Here is a 22133-nt window from a genome sequence, read left to right on the forward strand (position 1 = left end):
TAATTCCTATTTATTATCAGAGAAGTGATGGACTAAAGACACAAAACGAGACATATTTTAGATGCAAATATGCATATTTTCTTTGTTTGACTAGTCTTATGTTTTTTTATAAGAAAAGTATTTTTTGGAGGGGAGTTATAAAGGGGAGTATAAGGAATTATTTTAAAAAGGAAGAAATGAAAGAAATGAAAATCAATGAAATATTTTAAAATACACACAGTAACACAAAAAGGGGACACAAATACAGAGCTGTGTAGGTATCAAAGTATTAGATTTAATACATACTTTTAAAAACAAACTATAATAGAAATTCATGGTTTCGCATATAATCTTTTTTCTGTTTTCTTTGTATGTGGATATGTTCATGTTTATTAATGTTTGTCAAATTCATATGTAATAGGGGACTGGGCAATAAGCTTAATCCTTATGGTCCCACTAAGAATGAGTGGCTGATGCAATCCCCACAAAGTATTTGGGGTAGACACAGACATTCTATGTAGGTTCATGTGGACTGGATTTATTGGTCAATCCCACATCACATATTAAAAAATAAAAGACATCTTGCTCTGCCACTTATTAGCTATGTGACTTTGGGCAAATCATTTAACCCCTCTGGGACTTAGTTTACTCATTTGTTGGGCTCTAAGGTACCTGTAGTTCAAAAATTAATCTATGATAGTATGACTCAAGCAATAGTAAGAGACAGGTTTTTAAAAATACTGACAAACATACCCTCAATTAGAATGAGAAATAATATATTTCACATTCCCTTGACTGAGTTTTCTCTCCCTTCAAATATTTAGTTTTGTGAATGTTTGTTGTGCTGGAGCTGAGATGTATATTTCCTTCAGATACATTTCTAACAGTGATCCCTTTACAACAAGGCTTCCCTCCACAGAGTGGAGGCTGCTATCCTTGTAGACCAGCTAAGGAGTAAAGCTAGAAAGCTTTCAATGACAGTGAACTTTGTCCTTCTAGCTGCAAGATTGAAGTCTCATCGTTTAAGCCTAATTGCTGTGAATGTCCCCTATCATTCTGAAGGTTCAATTTTTTAAATGCTGGTTCTGTTTAGAAACAAAGCATGAAATTGTGAGCATCAGATTTTTCAGTATTTCAATATTTATTATGGGATCGTGTATTCTAACATGACAGAGTAATTGGAAATTCTGTAATATGTTCCAGCTCACTATTAAAGTGTTTAGTTGTTTTTTTAAAAAGGTCTTAATGTGTTTTTATAGACTTATGTTATATGGTACCCTCCATAATATGAGAAAAGGACCCAGACAGACTTGTCTGAGTTATGATCAGGAAAGACTTAATATCACAGGCAAATGTAAGCTTTGCATTGTGTTAGAACCTAAGTATCTCATTACAAGAACAGTGAACTGTATTATGTAGAACAATATGGGCTTTTCCTCCCACACTGAGTCGGTTCCTTGTCAGGTTTACGGATTTCTGTAATATATTTCCAATTTTCTCCCTCATCCCTGAAGTCTCCTGTTTTATGTAGGAGTCAAAGGCTTCCAAACATCCCTGAGAAAACTCATTCTTTCCAAAACTCTTGGCATAGTATAGAACACTCACTTTGGGCTCCTATTTTTGCATTTGCTTTTTTTTTTTTTTTTTATAAATGTATCATAAAAGTCATGAGAGGAAGCTGGTTCCTGACGTAACCATGCTCCCTGCCACAGGGAGCTGGCTGCATCATATCTCTCCACACTTTGAGGGGAACGTTGATTTTCGCAATAGAACTTTTTGGTCTTTATAGGGTGATAAGATTGTTTGGCCTCCTGGGAGTCTGACCAGAGAAAGCAATATTGGCTGCCTATCTTCATTTGGTTTATCACTTTTTAAAAAAATGGAATGTACTTTGGAGAAAAATCATCCCTTTGAGAATTAACAAGGAATGACAATTTTTCCTATTTATACAAATGTCAAAGGTCATTGAATTAATGAATGAATGAGTGAATAAATGAATGAAAAACAAGTTTGATTCACTAAATGCCAAGTACTGTTAAAGACTAAGGTTTTTTTCTTGATGGATAGAAAAACAATGAGGAAATATATTAGTCAAAAATCTCAAAACTACTCCCCTAAAATTTTTGTCTTTTCTGCCCCTTTTTAATGAACAGTTAAAATACCACAGTATTTTAGGAAAGCAGAGTAAATTTGAAATCCATTTCTGTGACTAGGATAGGCCCCACCTAAAATGTACCACATCAAGTTTGAGCCCAACTACCAGTCACTAAATAAAGAAATATCTAAAATTCTATAATGGAAACAGCATTGAACTGCAAGGTCAGAAAACATGAATTTTATTTTTGTTACTGCTATTCACTCTCTCTGTGACATAATTAAGATTGTTCATCTCTCTGAATTTCAGTTTCCTCATTTATAAAGCCTATTCATATGTGTTAGTGCACATAGAAAGATTTTCTCTCAGATCATAAACTCTAAAGTCATAAAGGGTTTAGAGGTCATTTAGAACAGGGAATCCTAACCTGAAGTCCATGAATTTTTTGCAAATATTTTGATAATTATACTTCAATATAATTTGTTTCCTTTCTAATTGTATGTATTCTACTTCATGCTTTTAAAATCATTCTGGAAAGAGTTCCACAAACTTCACAAAAGTAATCCAGAGGTCCATGACACAAAGATGATTACAAACTCCTAATCTTTTTGTTCTTGTTGTTTTAAATTTATGGAATAAAACAAGCATTTCTATAACATAGTATAATAAAAAGGTGATTGCAAATAACTCTGTAAATATACTACACAAAACTTGTTATTTTAACTATACAACAAAGTTATCATGTAAATTTCTTTTTCATCTTCCCTTCCTTCCATCCTAGAGATGGTCACCATTAGACACAAATATATGTATATATGCACATACATATATATATTTACATATGAAAAATCATTCTCTATATATTTCTACTTATCAGTTCTTTTTCTGAATACAGATTGTATCTTTCTTCATCTGTCCTTAATTAATTTGGGTATTTACAATAGTCATTTTTCATTTTCCTTATTTAACTGCTGGGAATGCTGAGATCCAAAGAGAAGTGACTTGGCCAGTTATATACCTAATTAGTAGCCAGCCAAGAGTAGAACCCAAGGAGCCAGGCTCTAAAAGGGGCATTATGGGGCACTCGAGATTTATCTCAACTCCTTGTCCCTTAACACCCATTCCCAATGTTCCAATCCTTTCATATACTAAAACTCTATCTTTCTAAGGGTCTGATATAATGAAAAGGAGTCCAGGTAGAACTTAGAGACCTGGATTTGAAAGGAAAGGAAAGGAAACTTCACTGAGAGTGATTCCTGAATCATTGAATTTTCTTGGATCATATTATTATGATATTGGTTATTGAAGATAAATTTCATGTAATATAACCTCACATGACTTCTCTTAAAGCCCCACAGTGATGGAGGCTCCTCAACTAAGTAGGTGTCTGCCTTATGACAGGGATATTAAATATCTACATTAAATCTAAGTTAGAACTCATATTGTTTTTTAGAGAGTGTCTTAAATTTTGATGTATCTGTAACATAAATTCAGAAATGAATTGGGGGGGGGCTGGATAGGGAGGGATTATAATCAAGGGGAGAGAGAAAACAATGGAAGCTCCTGACCTGCTGAAAAATCAGAAGCCACAGACAGCACAATTCTAATACTGATGCCAGTCCTGTAAGAATTATTACTTTTGATCTCCATTAAAACCAATGGAATGAATTTTCAGGGATTAAGAAGAGGTGGGTGGGGGGGAAGGTGGTATTACTCAGATGGGCACTACAATTTGAATTTGCTATGTAAGTTAATACTGTATGTTTAGAGCCTGAACCGACAGGGTGGTTGGTGGCTCAGAATCTCTTCAGGATTCCTGTGCCAGCCAACGAAAGCAGACATTCATTAGAGCAAAATGTAGATTTCTATTTCTTGGCATCTGATGTGCACTCTTTCCTTGGAAAGAAACTTCAATTTGGCCAAAAAGTGTGAAAGTTACAATAAAAGCATTGGGAACATGAATTTCATCTCGTCTGTGCCATTCCCGCCCTTTCCCCCCCCTCCCTTCAGGATGGGGTTAGGGCTTTGGGGGAAAGACGATAGGGAATCCAAGGGCAATTGGGATTGCCAGACTCCATCCTTTCCTTTAGCTTTCCATTCTCATTTTGTTCTGTCCTAAGACAACTGAACCCAACCCAAACCAATTAGGACCGTTTTGCCCCAGAAGAAGGGTAAGACAGGGCTGGATTCTGAGAAATAGCAGCCACTGGAGCCATTGGCATTAACTCTTAACTCTCCATAATGTTCTGAGTGCTGGAGCAATCGTCTCCCAAAAATGTGCAAAAAGCACAGTCATTACTTCCAGAGCAGAGTGAGAAGTGCACTCCCTCTTCTCCCGTATGTTTCATTCTGTTTGTTTCTTTTGTTCAATAGACTGGAAAGACTATGACGGCAGAGAGCCCAGACACAAGGGACAGAATGAAGCTTTGGAGCGTCTGCTCCAGCAGATCCGGGCTGCTCATCAGCATTACAGTTGCCGGGGTAAGGATAAAAATCTGTGTGGTAGGGCATCAGCTGAGGTCTCAGTGGCGCCTGTAATTTTAGCAGTTTCCTAACTGGGTCATACCTTCTCATTCATCAGGGAGAGAAAGATATTAATATTGGTACATCTGGAATCACTTTACAGCACTATCTTGCTTTAACCCTTAAGATGAGCCTTCCCTTCTACCCCCTTTCCTCCTTCACCCCCTCCTTTCCTCCTCTGTCTCTCCCCTTTCTCCATAGGAACAATTTAAAAACAAGCCAGAAAGGGGGAAAAAAAGCAAATGCTTTAAGTTTCCTCCCTGTTGAATGTGTCTCCTGCAGAAATCATCAATGGAGTCTAGGAGTTTGGGGTACACACAAAATATGCAGGAATAATAGCTTAGGAAGAAAGGAAAGAACTTTGCCATGTCCCAGAGTTGTTCCATGGTGCCTCCATTGGGAGCTGATTGGCTCTCCTGCTACCAACTGGATAGAAATAATGACTTTGAGATTCACCCTTCAGGCAGTGACAAACATATCTTGAGCCTTTGAACTGAAGAGCCAACCTATACTTTGGGATTTCATAATTCATAGAAATTGAGATCAAAGGGATCTCAGAAGGTATCTAGTCCAGGAGTTCTTGACCTAGGGTCCAAAAATGCCCAAAAGATCTGTGGACAAATTTCAGCGAGTGAACTTGGAGGAGGTGAGGAAATTACATCTTTATTTTCACTAGCCTCAAACCAAAATTAGCATTTCCTTCCATTATGAATGTAACAGCTTTATTCTGAGAAGGGATTCATAGGCTTTACTACACTGACATAATAAGCCATGACACACACACACAAAAAAAATCTTGCAGTCAATAAATATTAAGCATCTATTGTGTACCCAGCACTGTGTTAAGTACTAGGAATATAAAGGAAGGCAAAAAGGCAGTCTCTACTTTCAAGAACCTCACAGTCTAATGGAGAAAACATTCATATAAATGCATATGATTGACAGGATAAACAGAAAATGATTGACAGAGGGAAGGGACTAGAATTAAGGGAGGAAATAGGTTTAAGAATTCTCTAAAATATAATGTTTTTCATTTTACAGAAAAATCTGGGGTGAAATGGCTTGCCCAAGGAGATACAGGTAGTAAGTTATAATACTAATAACACCTGGTATTTATACAGGGCTTTTAAGGTTCAGAACATACTTTTCAAATATTTTCTTATTTTATTCTCACAGCTACCCTGGGAAGAAGTTTTATTATTATCCTCATTTTATAGATAAGTATATGAATTCTAAGAATGCTTATGTGACTTGCCCAGGATTAGGAAACTAATAAGTTTCTGGGGTTAGATTGGAAGTTTTTCCTGACTCCAGACAGGAGATGGAGATAAGAAGACTCAAGTTCAATTCTGATCTCAGTTTCTAACTATCCAGTCAACTCACTTAACTTTGTTTGCCTCAGTTTCCTCATTTATAAAATGAGCTGGAGAAGGAAATGGCAGATCTCTCCAGTGTCTTTGCCAAGAAAAACCCAAATAGGGTCACAAAGAATCAGACAGGATTGAAATGATTCAACAACATCATCAGTTTTTACATTCCAAGTCCATTACTCTAACCACTGCACCATCTGATTACTTGAAACTAACTGAGAGAAGCAGAATTAGAATTCTGGTCCCCTGACTTCAAAGCCAGTATTCTCTTCTAGCTAGAGAAGCTCTTAGTACAGTTCTTCTCTTGGTGGGCTGCTCAGCTGGGATCAGATCAGGTTTCCAATATGGGTAATGATTCGTGGCAGAAGCACTTAGCTTTATTTGGAGGAATCAAGCTGCCATAACATTTTCATCTTCCATGCTCTATCACCCATGGCACTCTCAGCTGAAAAGAGCTCAGCAGCAGCAGCAGCAGAGCCATGCTATGAAATCCATGGCTGAAACCAAAGAATGTTCACTGACGTTAGATCAAATACAAACAAGGCAGACCAAAGATTAGCCAAAACTCCACATCGTCCCAGCATAGTTATGGCAACAAATACGTTCTGACATTCCAGCTCCAACTGGAAACAGTCTTTGCCCACCCCCAAATAATTATCCTCTCACAAGCAGGGCCTCAGTCAACATCAATGTACTTGGAAGAGGTTTGAGAGTCAACTGTAGACAGAGGGTTCACCCCAGAGCATCCTGGATCACAGGCAACTGTGTATGAGCCTCATAACTGAACAGAGTGCACTTCATTTCTCTCTTCACTGATTTCTTTTTCTGGGAAATAAGAGAGTTTAGTCTCTATGACCTGGAAGATCTCTCCCTTTAAGCTTATCAGTCTAGGATCTTGTGACTGATGTATACAGAAATTGCTAAGTAAATCTGAGTTATGGAGACCCACATACCAGCATGCAAGTCAGAAAGCCAATTAATAGCCAAAGAATCTTGGACAAGTAATTTAACTATGTGATATAAAATGGAATCCTGCCTGCAGGGCAACTAGGTGGCACAGTGGGTAAAATGCAAAGCGTAGAGTCAAGAAATTCAAATCCAACCTCAATCTCTTATTATTAGTGTAACATTGGGCAAGTCATTTGACCCTGTTTGCCTCAGTTTCTCCTCAGCTGTAAAATGAGAGAAATGGAAAAGGAAATGGCAAACTATTATAGTATCTTTACTTATAGAGCTATTCATGTGTAATGGTAACCATCTCTTGGGGAGAGGGAAGGAATTTACATGATAGTTTTGTTGTGTATTTGAAAAGAACAGCAAGTTGCACATAATAGATTTAGAGTTTCATATGCATCTTTTTTATTGTACTATGTTATGGAAATGCTTTTTTATTCCATAAATTAAAAAGAAAAATTTTAAAAGAATGAAAGAAAACCCCAAATGGGGTCATACCCTCTAAAATCAATTCCCTAGGATAAAGCTGAGTGATTCTACCCTAGGGAACGCTGTTTACTTTTTCATCCATGAGGATCAATCAGATCAAAAAATGTGTGCTAAAGCATTGCTTCTACAAAGTGCAATATAAATAGGAGAGAGAGCTACCTAATCATCATAACCACAACCTACATAATTTTGTTGCTTCATAGTTTATAATATACTTTCCTCAGAATATTTCTATGAGATATATAGTACAAGTATGATTATTCTCATTTTGTGGATGACTTAAGAAACACAACAATTTTTCCATGGATACATGATTATTAAATATCAAGATTTAATCCCAAATCTTTATATTCCAAGTCATTTTCTTTCCACTATATTGCAAAGCCTCTAATATAGAAGAATTCCTTCCTGGTGTTGCCTGTTGCTTTTCATAGAATCACAAAACCATGAGATTTAAGAGAGAGCTTTTAGTTCAACCCTCTCATTTTACAAAGGAGTAAATTGAGGCCAGGAAAGGGAGAGTGATTTGACATTCTTGAACATTATTGCCCTGCTCACTGTTTATCATAAGTTAGATAAAGAAAAAATAATATAAGCAAACCAGATCAAGCTTTATTACTTTTAAACAGTTTTGTTTGTTGTTGTTCAGTCATTTTTTGGTTGTGTCTAATTCTTCGTGACCCCTTTGGGGATTTTTTTGGCAAAGATACTGAAGTGGTTTACCATTGCTTCTCTATATCATTTTACAGATGAGAAAACTGAGGCAAATAGGACTAACTTATTTGCCCAGAGTCACAGAACTAGGAAATGCCTGAATATAGATTTGACCTCAGGTCTTCCTTACCACTACAGGCCTGGTGCTCTATCCACTGTACCACCTAACAGCCCTTTAAGTAATTTGAGGAATTTCAATAAAGACTGATTTCTACCAGAAAGAGGAATCATGAAGTATTTGACTCTGAAGATAAGTCAAATTATATATGGAATCTGATGGATGTTTTCTTCCTTGTAACCCCTTAACCATGGATAATCAGGAATGAAATAATTAATCAGCTATTCCCACTCAACCTTCTCCCTGTAGATCCTTCTCCTATATGAATTAGACAGTAGTAAGCCTAAATAGTTAGGATTTAGGCCCTTGAACCACCTTCTGCAAGTCACTTATCTGTTCTGAGCCTCAGTTTATTCATATATAAGACAAGGGATTTGTACTAATTAATTTGTACCCTCTATTCTTAGATTCCTAGAACCTAGGGGGTAAGTCGGATAGAGCATTGGACCTAGAGTCAAGAAGAGCTGAATTCGAATTTCATCTTAGACACTCACTAACCATGGGAACTTGCCTCTAAAATGTAGATAATAATAATATCACCAGTCTCCTAAAGGATCAAATGAGAATATTTACAAAGAATATATGTTACAATATAACTTTGTAATGTTTACAAAGTTAAAAATATATACAAAGTATATACTATATATACGCTAGTTGATATTATTGTTGTTGTTTTTATCCTGCTATCCAGGGCTAGGTCCATGAAAGAAATTCCTCAAAAGAAGACTTATTAAGCCTTAAAATGAACTGCATATTCTAAAACCAGATAACTCAACAGAAGGGTAGGAATGAATGACTTTATATATTTGAGAGGTAGACCTCAACTGATTCTATATGACTCTTCCTCGTGGCTCCAGGTGGAAGAAGTCAGAATCATTTGTTCATGGTGCAATGAAAAGAAACATGCTGTTCACATTGATACCAAGCTGTAAGGTTTCCAAAGTTCATTATACACATCATTGGAGCCTCATGAGTCTATGAAGTAAGTGATGTCAATGTTATATTCACTCTGATCTCAGACTGAGACTAATTCCAAAGTAAAGTGACTTACCCGTGACCACAGAACCAATTAATTATCAGAAGGAAGACAAGGATCCTCAGTTCTCTGGCATACTACCTCACTTCTCAATGAGTACTCAATCAGAGTCAGAGCTGTGCTGGTAAATATTTTTAACAGGTGATTCTCTGAATAAATGTATCCATGATATACTTTTAAGCTTAATCTAAACTATTGACATGTCTCCATCAGTTTCTTAAGTCTAGACAATCAACAAAATAATAAATGAATCTATGATTTATTGCATTTGGTAATTTCCAAGTATAAATGCTCACATTGAAAATTTAACAACTGGCCTATTCAAATAAGCTGATTCAAACTGGAACCAGCACAATTCTGATGGGCCTGAAGAACTGAGTTTAGGTTATAACTATACTACTAACTGACTATAAGACTTTGAACAAATCAGTCTTATGAGCTTCAGTCTTCTTATCAGCTAAATAGATATGTCTCTACCATAAATTCCTTGTGGGTAAGAATTATTTTTGCCTTTCTTTATATCCTCAGCCTGGCACTTAAAAAGCATTTAAAAAATTGTTAACTGAAGGACTGAATGATCCTCAAGGTTGTTTTGAGAATCAAATGAGAAGAGGGACAGAGTAATATTTTGCCAACCAAAAAAGGTTATACAAATGTCAGGTTTTACCATTAATTCAATTCCAGAAGCATTGATTAAATGTCAGCTCCATAAACCTCTTCACAAGCTATCCACTGCCTGAAATTTACCCCCTTTTCATCTCTACCTCAAAGAATTCCTGGTTTTCTTCAACCTCATTTCAGGTTCAAAAATTAACTCCTACAATAGGCCTTTTCTGATACCCCCATTTCTAGTGCCTCAAGTCCCCCCCCAATTACTTTGAGCTTATTTCCTGTATATTTGTGTGTGTGTGTGTGTGTGTGTGTGTGTGTGTGTGTGTGTGTGTGTGTGTGAACTGGGCCTGGAATCTAGAAAATCTGAATTCATCTCTGGTCCCAGATTCTTACAATCTGTGTGAACTTGATGAGTAGGTTACTCACCCACTCTATGCCTCAGTTTCCTGAAGTGTAAAATGGAGATAATAATATCATCCACCTTTCTGGGTTGTTATGAGGATAAAAGATAATAATTATAAGGCTCGTGGCAGGTACTTAATAAAAGTTTGCATTGTTCCTTCCTCATAAGTAGTTGGTTCTTAATAAATGCCTATAAATTAATTACAAGGCCCTGACATAATACTAGGAATACAAAAGCAAAATTTTCAATATTCCCTATTCACTAGGAGTTTATATTCTGCTTGCCACTTTTAGGTATCAGACATAGAGGATCCTAAAAAAGTCCAAAGCCCAGAAATGTTATGACAATATTTAATTGAACCTTTCCATTGCCTACCCAAGTAAAGAACTGGGTTTCTCTTCAATTCATAAATCAGGAATAGCTGACTTCAAATTGTCCTCCTAATATTTACTAGCTGTGTGACCCTGGGCAAATTGCCTAATCTCTATGAGCCTCAGTTTCCTCATCTGTAAAGTGGGAATAATAGTAGTATCCCCTTCCCAGGATTGTTGTGAAACTCAAATTTGTGAGCTTTAGAGTCTTCTATATAAGTGCTATCTGTTATTATTATCAAAATTTGGTGGAGATAAGACATGCCCTAGTCAAGGTATGTTATGGTGTATTTTCTGAGTTTTCAGAATGCCCCTAATTCAGAAAAACAGCATACATGTATAAGGAACTCAAGCGAGTTTCTGAACTTTGACTTAAGGGTTAATATCACAAGCCACCAGCATGGAGGAATCACTAGGTCAAGTGAGGTATGCTTCTTCTGTTCACAAGCTTAATCCCCTGGAAAACCTAGAGAATTAAAATCCACAGTCACTCATTATCTCCATGACACAATCCTACAGGAACAAATTACAACCATGTCTCAATCCTTTGGGCTGTCAAAGATGGGGGTGGCCAAGTATGCTCTTTGCACAAGACATTTTTTGCTGATCTTTGGTAAAAAGTGATTGTCTTGAGATTTGGCTATCTTTCTAATTGGTGGCAGTGTTCTGTGCCAAACAACATAGTCAAGTCCAAAGAGAAGGCTGTGACATCATTTGGATTTCATTCTGCTATTTAGTATCCTCAGCCAACAGAATCTTAAAGCCTATCATGGATATTAACTGTTTGGCTCAGCCCTCCATGCTCCAAAGTTTACATATCAAAAAATAAGATCTTGTTCCTCTGGGTTACCCACCCCTGGTCACAGCCCCCCTCTTCTGTCTCTAACAGTGATGCAAAGGGACAATTTATGAGAAAGCTTAGTTAAATACTTTAAAAGATTCATGATTCCATTAATATCATAGTAACTAGTATCATGAGTTAATGGATCCTGAGTGGACCTGGGATGTCTTTATTATGGGGAATTTTCTCTACCAATTCTGGCCAGCACCTTCTCTGAAACTTAAGAGTCTTAGGAAGTTAACCAGAGCTCTGAAAATATTTTTTTCTTTTCATCATATGATTTTTAAAATTAATTTTATAATTATAATTTTTTGACAGAACATATGCATGAGTAATTTTTACACCATTATCCCTTGTATTCATTTTTTTCAAATTTTCCCCTCCCTCCCTCTACTCCCTCCCCTAGATGACAGGCAATTCCATACATATTAAATGTGTTACAGTATAACCTAGATACAATATATGTGTGTAAAACCAAATTTCTTGTTCCACGGTAAGAATTGGATTCCGAAGGTATAAGTAACCTGGGTAGAAAGACAGTAGTGCAAACAGTTTACATTCATTTCCAAGTGTTCCTTCTCCGGGTGTAGCTGTTTCTGTCCATCATTGATCAACCGGAAGTAAATTAGATCTTTTTTATGTTGAAGATATCTACTTCAATCAGAATATATCTTCATACAGTATCATTGTTGAAGTGTATAGTGATGTCCTGGTTCTGCTTATTTCACTCAGCATCAGTTCATGTAAGTCTCTCCAAACCTCTCTGTATTCATCCTGCTGGTCATTTCTTACAGAGCAATAATATTCCATAACATTCTTATACCACAATTTACCCAACCATTCTCCAAATGATGGACATCCATTCATTTTCCAATTTCTAGCCACTACAAACAGAGCTGCCACAAACATTTTGGCACATACAGGTCCCTTTCCCTTCTTTAGTATTTCATTGGGATATAAGCCCAGTAATATCATTGCTGGATCAAAGGGTATGCACAGTTTGAACTTTTTGAGCATAGTTCCAAATTCCTCTCCAGAATGGTTGGATTTTTTTCACAACTCCACCAACAATGTATCAGTGTCCCAGTTTTCCCACATCCCCTCCAACATTCATTATTATTTGTTCCTGTCATCTTAGCCAATCTGACAGGAGTGTAGTGGTATCTCAGAGTTGTATTAATTTGCATTTCTCTGATCAATAGTGATTTGGAACACTCTTTCATATGAGTAGAAATAGTTTCAATTTCATCATCTGAAAACTGTCTGTTCATATCCTTTGACCATTTATCAATTAGAGAATGGTTTGATTTCTTATAAATTAGAGTCAGTTCTCTATATATTTTGGAAATGAGGCCTTTATCAAAATCTTTAACTGTAAAAATATTTTCCTAATTTGTTACTTCCCTTCTAATCTTGTTTGCATTAGTTTTGTTTGTACAAAAGCTTTTTAATTTCATGTAATCAAAATCCTCTATTTTGTGATCAATAATGATCTCTAGTTCTCCTTTGGTCATAAATTCCTTCCTCCTCCACTAGTCTGAGAGCTAAACTATCCCATGTTCCTTAAAACTATTTATGATCTCATTCTTTATACCTAAATCATGGACCCATCTTGATCTTATCTTGGTATATGGTGTTAAGTGTGGGTCCATATCTAATTTCTGCCATAGCTCTGAATTTCTCAGAGCTCTGAAATGTTAACTGACATACCCAGGATCATATAGCCCCTCTGTGTCAGGGACAAAATTTACTTGAACCTCAAGTTTCAATCTATGAATTATTCTTGAACCTTCTTAGACTTACATCCTGTATGTACCACCTCTTGGGGAAAAAATAAGGTAAATTTACTACCCAGTGGATCCAGTAGTATTCCCTTTACTTTTCCTAAGATTACTACTTTTTAAGCTTAAAGATGCCTTCCCCCATGCATATATACAGTTCAGAGATTTTGCAAATAAGTCCTTGGCTTCTACGAATGCCTTAAGCAGCTATTATGGAAAATTCTTCAGAGAAGACTTAGGAACACAATGAAATAAAAGAATTTTCAGAGAAATGTGGGGTAATAAGTGATCCAGGATTATGATAGTAGAGAAATACACACAATGGCTGCAACATATATGAATTCAACAAAATATCAGTCAATTACAATGATCAGTGTCAGTATTATATTGCAAATATGAAAGGGCACATCCCTTGCGAGTGTTAATAATCAATATTGTTTTGTTTTTATGAGAGTAGTTATTAGGCTGAAGAAGAATTTACCTTCTAAATTAACTTTCTTGAGCATTTGTTGGAAAGTTTGTTCAGAGCCTAAGTTCACATTTAATATATTTTGATGTAATGCTACTCCATGGACATATATTATCTAATGGTATCTTTTTTGGTACCAACTGTTAATTTTCCTTGCCTTTCCTATCCTACATTCATGAAGGTGATTTTTTTATTAAACTATGTGTAGAATTTGACATTAATGCCTATTAAATTTTACCATATCAAATCAGACATTATCTAGTCTATCAAGCTCCCTCCCCCTCTTTCTGGGGAGGATCCAACATCTGTCATTTGGCATCTGCTTTATTAAAACATCAATCATAGGAGGGTTTCTCTTCGAGTCATTGCCAGCAAGATTCTTGGCAGAGTTCTCTTTAATAGTCTGATCCTTCACCAGGGAGAAGCCCATTGTGGTATACCTAAGGCTTCAGAAAGAGCCAAGGAATACTATAGTGTTTGTTGCATCTCAACTCCAGGAGAAATGCCAGGGGCAGAGCAAAGGTCTCTACATAATATTATTGATCTAACCAAGGCCTTTGATACCACCAATGATGAGGGTTTGTGGAAAATCATGGCAAAATTTGGTTGCTCAGAGAAGTTTATCAGTATTATGTGGCAGATCCATAATTGCATGCTTGCATGAGTTCTAGATAAAAGAGGATGCCCTCATCTTTTTTTCCAGACACCAATGGAGAGAAGCAGGGCTGTGTGCTAGCTCCCATGCTTTTTAGCACATTTTCAGGGATGCTTCCAGATACCTTCAATGAGGATAAAAATGGCATCAAAGTTACCTACCACATTAATAATTAATTAGTTAACTCAAAAAAGGCACAAACCAAAGTGGAGGGAGAGTTGATGTGCAACTTTTTTTTTTTTGCTGAGGCAATTGGGGTTAAGTGACTTGCCCAGAGTCACACAGCTAGGAAGTGTTAAGTGTCTGAGACCAGATTTGAACTCAGGAACTTCTGACTTCAGGGCTGGTACTCTATCCACTGTACTACCTAGCTGTACCTGGTACATAACTTTTGTTCACAGATAACTTTACACTCAACACAACCTCTGAGGTTGAGATACAAGAGAGTATGGATCAATTCTCTGCATCTGTGCTAATTTTTGACTTACAAGAAAACAGAGGTACTCCACTAGCCAGCACCACACCATCCATACATGATCAATTACAATAAATGGAGAAATGTTGAATGCTACTGGCAAGTTCACTTACCATGGCAATATACTTTCCAGGAAAGTACACCTAGATAATGAGCTTGATATACCCATTGCCAGAGCTAGCTCAGTATTTGGGAGACTAGAGGAAAATATAGGATCTTGCCTAGCAAGATCTACATAGGTATTATCTGATCTCATGTTGTATACCTGCAAAAACTGAACATTCTACCAGTACCACAAACTGAACTGTTTCCATTTGAATTGTCTTGGGAAGATTCTGAAGATCACCTGGCAAGATAAGGTTCTGGACACTGAGGTCTTTTTTCAAGTTAAACTGCCAAGCATTCAAACTGTACTACAGAATATGCAGCTCTGATAGGCTGGCTGTGTTGTTCAAATGACAAATATATGTTTTCTAAGAGTATTTTACAGAGAACTCAACAAGACAAGTGCTCATACAGAGATCAGAAGAATAGATAGAAGGATATTCTCAAAGTCTCTCTGAAGAATTTTGGTAGACTACTTTGCAAAGGCATGGAAATGGGAGCTGGGATGTCATTCATACAGAAGAGTTAGTAGGCCAGTTTGGCTGCAACAGAAAGTGCATGAAACTTTCTAACTAAAGGTTAACTAAATTAAATAACTAAAGTACTTAATTTATTTATTTAACTAAATTCATTGTCATGAAGGACACTATTTCATCTGTCCCTCACCCCTCATACACATCTTAATCCCTGAGTAATCTTAAATGTTGGAATCAATGTTTGGCAGACATGGTGATAACAGATACCAGCTCCACAAAGTGTCACAAAGTCCTGATAATCTTGAAGCAAAAGCAAACTAACAATAAGCAACCAGACACTTTCTAGTTCATATATACCTTCCAGTTAAAGCAGTTGGATAGCATAATAGATAGAATACTGAATATAGAGTTTTTAAAAACCCTAAAGTCAAATCCAGCCTCGTATATTTATTAGGTGTGTGACCCTGGACACATCCAAGCTTTGGCTGCCTCTGTTTCCTCATCTCTAAAATGAGAATAGTAATGGCACCTACTTTCAGGAGTTATTATGAAGATAATAAGATATTGGTAAAACACTTTGTAAATCTAAAAGTGATATATGAATGCTAGCCATTGTTATCATTCTCAGTATGAAAAGTTTCTAAGGCATCTTGTTCACATGTGAAATGAATAGGTCAGCTTTTGGATTTGACATATTGTACTTCTTTACCAGTGACCTTCCTGGGACAATGAACTATCAGGTCCTGTCAATATTGTGTTGGGATAGATTTAGCATTCTGAGCATGGGGCACAGCATTTACAAAGGCATTGAGGTGGGAAAGAATTGCTGTGTATGGAGAATATCAAGGAGAACAGTTTGGCTAGAGTGCAAAATGTTTCAACCAAAATAGTAAGGCTGGAAATATAGTTGCAGTTTTGTAGAGGGCTTTAAATGCCAAAAAGAGGACACTGGATTTTACCTTAGAGGCAATAACTAATAATGAGCAGTCAGGTGGATGATAGGGTCACACCAATGCTTTAGGAATAATTATTTGACAGTTGTATGGATTAAAAAGAGAAGAGACTAGAGTTAGGGAATAAGCTTATTAGGACTTGCTATTAAAATAGCCCAGATGAAAGGATCCCTATTAGGGTCCACTAAGAGTAGAGAAAAGAAAAAAAAAAAAAAAGAATGACAACAAACTTCTTTCACCCCAAATAACACTGAAGAGCAGGAATAAAGAGAAGGCATATTCTACACTTAGTGCTATTCTGGAAAACTAAAATCTTACTACAAATATGGTTTTGTTCATTTACAAAATTTTTGTGTGTTTCAGAAAGTTCAAAATTACAGAATACAGGACGTAAGCAGTCAGTCTCAAGGAGCTTGAAACATCTATTTCATTCCTCAAACAAGTTTGTGAAGACATTAAAACGGTGCGTTCTAAGTATTGCTTCTAGGAACACCCTAACCTGTAATCTTACCTTCTCAGCAATCCACTGATTTGGGAGCAGCTAAATGAAACTTTCCAACCTCAGTGACTTCCCTAACTCCCAAGAGTAGTAAGTTTATTCTTCTCAGTATTTGGAAAAGATGGTAATTTCTCCACTAATTCTCCCTAGAGTGTTGGAAATACCTAGCAGGAATCATAAGCACATATAATTATATAGAATTTGGTTTTTGCAAAAAATATTTTTCCCTGATTCAGGGTTAGTGAAGACAGAGAAGACTAAGGATAAAGTTTTATTTTGCTTTTTTTTCTTTCTAGGGGACTCTATATAGCTGTTATATTTTATTATAAAGATAACATGTTAGTCACCAATGAAGATCAAATACCAATTGTTGAAATCGATGATTCTCACTCCAGTTCCATTACGCAAGATTTTCTGTGGTTCACAAAGGTATACCGGGGGTTTATTTCATATTCTCATTCAAAAGTACATGTCATTTTTTGTGCATCCCAAGTTAGGAAAAGAAGCAATTTTAGTAAAGTAAAATTTTAAAAAGTCTTTGACCATTATTCTTGAGTTCCAATTTCAGTTTTTCAAGTCAGTCAACAAGCATTTATTCATCACTTTCTGTGTGCCAAGCATACCACTGGGGATGGAAAGAAGGGCAAAAAAATATCTCTTTTCCAAAGAACTTTTCAGTCCAACATGCCAACAATACAAGGATAAATTAGAGATAATCAACAGTATAAAAATATTAATGTTCAGGGAATCAGAAAGGCTTGTTGCTAGAATTTGAAGGAAGCCAAGAGTTAGGACACTCAGATCTTATCCCCAGCTTTACAGCTGACTAACTAAATGTCACAATCCCTCTCTGGATCTCCAACTTTTCATCAGTAAAATGAGGTGGTTGAACTACTTGATCTAAGGTCCTTTCAAATCATAGGTATGCTAGAGTCAGCTTAGACTGGCTGATGAGAGCTAACTGTTAAATTTTTAGTATGCACATTTATACCTTAGAAATCTACAATAGCTATAAATCAGAACTTAATTTGTTGTTTTGATGATTGTCTACACTTAAGAAGGTAATGAAAAAAATGTGAATACTGCAAATTAAACTTAAATGTGTCATGAACATATTTTTCCAGAGAGTAGTTATTAAATATTCTACTAGCATGCTACTGTCTCTAAACATAATATGTTCATATTTCAAGAAAAAGCTACAAAGCAATGACTATGCTTTAAAATTTCAAAACAAGCAAATTGGATTCCTAGATTTAGAGATGAAAAGGACCTCAAAAGCATCTAGTTCAATCCCTTTATTTTGCAGTGACTCAGAGAGAGATCCCAAAAGCTTAAATGTCCCTAGTCATACAATAATGAGTAGTAGAATTCAGATTCAAACTTAGTTTCCCTAACTCCACACTTTTTCCTTTACCCCACTACTCAAATCATAATACTGGAAAAAATCCAGATTAAGTCATTATTATCTATGCTTATCAGTATTCAAATCCTATTGCAGCTAGATAGAAATTGAAATTTCCCTAGAACACCCAGAACCCATTCTGGGTCAAGTTTCATTTCCCTTTCATCACTTTGATGCAAAACCTGAGCCATACATCAGTCAAAATAAATTTTTGAAAATGGGAGTGGGGGTAGGAGGGATATATTAATTTAAATGCTGAAAATGACCCCATGACCTATTTTGCAGTTATCTTGTATGTGGGAAGATATCCGGTGGTTGCGGCAAACAGTGCCAATTTCCATGTCCTCATCCACAGCCCTACAGGCCAGGCAGAAGATGCTTACAGCTACAGCTCAGCTACAGGTGAGGAACTGAGTTTCCAGTCTAAAAGTCCAAGAAAACTTTTGTAGAAGACTCCCTCTCAAGCTCATCCCTGTCAGAAATATTCACAATAAACCCTGGATTGGGGACAGGTAGCTTTTTCCCTTTGTAATCCCCAAGTTGTATTAATAATTCTTGTGCAATATCTAAGCTCTTATAAGGGACCTACATCCTGACAACCAGCCACAAACATACATGGCTTTGATTACCTTCAGGGAAATATATACAGTCTCTAAGAATCTGTAAAGAGTTCAGAAAAGTGTCAGGAGAATAGAAAGCCACTAATATTGTTTTACAGAGTAAAGTAGACTCAGGGTAATCATTTGGAAGATAAAGTATAGACATTCTCAATGTATTTTGTGGCCTGTTTCTTTTTTTTTTTTTTTCATTTTCTTTCTTTTCTTTTTTTGCTTCTGCAGGTTTTACCTTTAATCCTGAAATTGTTCTTAATCCTCCCTTACCATCAGCCCACACAGATCAGGTCTCAGAGCCCCCCAAGGATACTTGTAGGTTACAGAGCTCTTCCTAGAAATGGTATTGAATTCCAAGCCGACTGGGGAGACAGAGTATTTGTCTCTGCTGTGTTTCCCTTTAGTGGTTTCCTGGTATTATGTGAATTTATGGTTCTGAGCACTCAGTCTTATCCCCTTTTTAGAGTGGGGTCACTGGTCTGTGGGATGCTGCTGAGCTATCCATTGCTGATTGAGATAGGGGGGAGTGGAGGGAGAGGATTGTCCATGTAATTGACACAATTGAATTTTTTTAGAGCCTTCCTAGAATACTTTCATAGAAAGTCAGTATACATGGGAAAAAAGAAGGGTAAAGTGTATAGGGGCAAGGGAAAGAGAGAAGACAGGGATGAGAAGGTGAAGTGAATGTAATTTGCTTGTCAGCTACCATTAGAAAAGTAGAGCAAGACACAAAAGACTGAAAATAAAAGAGAGGAGGGAGAAAGAAACTTCCATTAGCTCCAGGATCACCATACCATATTGAAATGATTATGGATTTTGGGCTTACTTCTGGACTTGATTTCCTAGTCTCTGGCTGTCCATCATCAAATGTTCACTTCACATGCATTTATTTGTAAGTCTTAGTTTACTATCACTGTTTTATGAAAATTCAATTGAAGATTTTTTTTCTCTACTGAATACTTACCTTAAAAGTGTTGTAAAACTCTATAGCACCAGTCCACTAAAACTCTAATGGGGATGCTCATAATTATACTTCAGAAGTCAGTGCTTGGTATGTTTGCCTTAGGAACCACCTAAAGATACTTATTGGTTGTCCAGGAGGTAAATTTCTCAGTTTCCTCTGTAAAATGAGGGAGCTGGGTTAATTGAGCTCTAAGATCCCTTGAAATTCTATAGCTATAGCACTATGACTCAGAATCTACCAAAAGGACCTTGTTATGAAATAGATTCTTATAGCAGGCCATTGGACTGCATCAAGCCCAATGATAGCATGACAGAGAGGTCATTCATCGTGTCTGCATTTTCAGCCACTTAATCAAGGAAAATTCTCCCAATGAGACATACCACGTCCTAAAAGGGTGTTTGATGTAGTATTTTCCACCCAAATAAGTCTCCTTCATTCCCATCCATCTAATGGGTTCATCATCAGCTCCCTGCTTCCTTATGTCCTATTTCTCAGAATTACCAGAAAATAACTATTTACCCTCCCTTACACAGTCTCCCATCAGAGATCTGAGACTGTCCAATCTGGCACTTCTCCTAAAAAATGTAATCCCAGCTCTTTGACCTTTGCTAATAGGACCCATTACCCAAACTTTTAATCACTTTGTCTGCTTTCTTCCAGAACAAGTTATGTAAAATTTCTGGAAATGTCAAAGCCATGAAAAAAAAAACAAAAATTAAAAAAGTCTGTTGTGCTATCCCCAACTCCACCCTGGCTAAAAGGAGTGAAGGAAGTTTGGGCAAAAACTGAAATGTCATTCAATATTTTTAAAACATATATCTAAAGTAACTTGGTTAATTTAAGAATATAAAAACATATTAGCCAAACTTTAGTTTGCCTGTAGAATCACCATGCTTGGTGTATTACAGAACATTCAGATAGTAATTACAAATTTGTTTCTTTGATAGGAATTAAAACTGCATTGATGTTCTTAATTTTTGTTATTATTAAAAAACCAAAATTTTGGGAAATCTACATTTTTTGCCAGCATATTTTCATAAGTCAAAAAGATGAGAACTGGAGAGATTGGCAATGTTTCAGTAAATCCAACCTACAAGTCCTTTGAGGTCTTGTCAAAAAAAGCAGAAGCATATCTATAATTCCAATTTTCATATCAAAAGTTAACAAGAAAATCATAAGCAAAGAAGGCAGGATATAATGGTTAAAGATTATAAGCATCTCATTCCTGCAGTGGAGAGTTGTACTTTGCTATCCCTCCTTGGTTCTTCCAAATTTGAGAACTAGGAAGGACCATAGGTATCATCTAACCCAGGTCCTCTCCTTTTGAAGAGATTCAAAGTGGCTTGCTCTAAGTCACATAGGATCCTATTCAGGTAGCACACTCAACTCCAATTCCTCAAAATTCAGATCCTATTCTTTCCTCTATACTACAAAAGGATTGCTCTAATATTAGAGGAAGAGAATGAACATTTCCATGCACATCTATTACTTAACAGTGCCAGATACTTTAAAAATATTATCTAATTAGATCCTCATGACAGTCTTTCAAGGATCCCCATTTTACAGTACAGAAAACTGAGGCAAACAGAATGAGGGATTTGACAACAGAGGAAGTGGCTAAGGCCAGATTCAAAATAAGGTTTTCCTGACTATAAAACTAGAATTCTATTCACTATATCACCTAGCTCTATTACAGAAAATATTAAGTTATTCTCATTTATATTTTATATAGAATAGTTTTCAAAAATCATTCTGTAGTACTAAAGGGCTGTCCAACTTAGTTTTAATATAATTTTTTGCTAAAAATTTCCTTAATTCAAACCTTTTCCATTTTCCTTGGGGAAATTCTATCTTCTAAAAATAAATCTTTGTCTGAGTTCTCATATCTCTGCTGTTTACTTCCTCCTACTTCTCCATATAACCTCAAATAGAACTCCACCCTCAGATTAAGGGTGATACTGATTCTATAGCAGGAAGGTGACCTCACAATATCTGAAAGTTATACTTATTTTTCAAGTCCTAATTCAGAACGATTAGCTGGCTTACATAATTCTTGATTCTCAATTCCAGCTAAATTTGTGGGTCCACTGTGATATCCAGATTTTTTTTCCTTTGGATGATGGTGATAATTATCATTATTATTATATAGCACTTTAAATTTTATGAAGCTCTTTACATTTGATCTACACAACAACCCAGTAAGATAGATTCCATTGTTATTCCCATTTTACAGATGAA

General features: G+C 36.3%; 1 protein-coding gene across 1 annotated transcript in view; it reads left to right on the forward strand.

Moving 5' to 3' along the window:
• The window catches only part of ANKFN1 (ankyrin repeat and fibronectin type III domain containing 1), a 555599-nt gene that overhangs the window by 488067 nt on the left and 45399 nt on the right, over positions 1 to 22133 (forward strand). Inside the window, 4 exon segments of the mRNA XM_074261847.1 lie at positions 4448 to 4555; positions 16783 to 16882; positions 17215 to 17347; positions 18606 to 18722. Coding sequence (XP_074117948.1) covers positions 4448 to 4555; positions 16783 to 16882; positions 17215 to 17347; positions 18606 to 18722 — 458 coding nt within the window.

This window comes from Sminthopsis crassicaudata, chromosome 4, assembly GCF_048593235.1.
Source record: "Sminthopsis crassicaudata isolate SCR6 chromosome 4, ASM4859323v1, whole genome shotgun sequence".
Taxonomy (NCBI): Eukaryota; Metazoa; Chordata; class Mammalia; order Dasyuromorphia; family Dasyuridae; genus Sminthopsis; species Sminthopsis crassicaudata.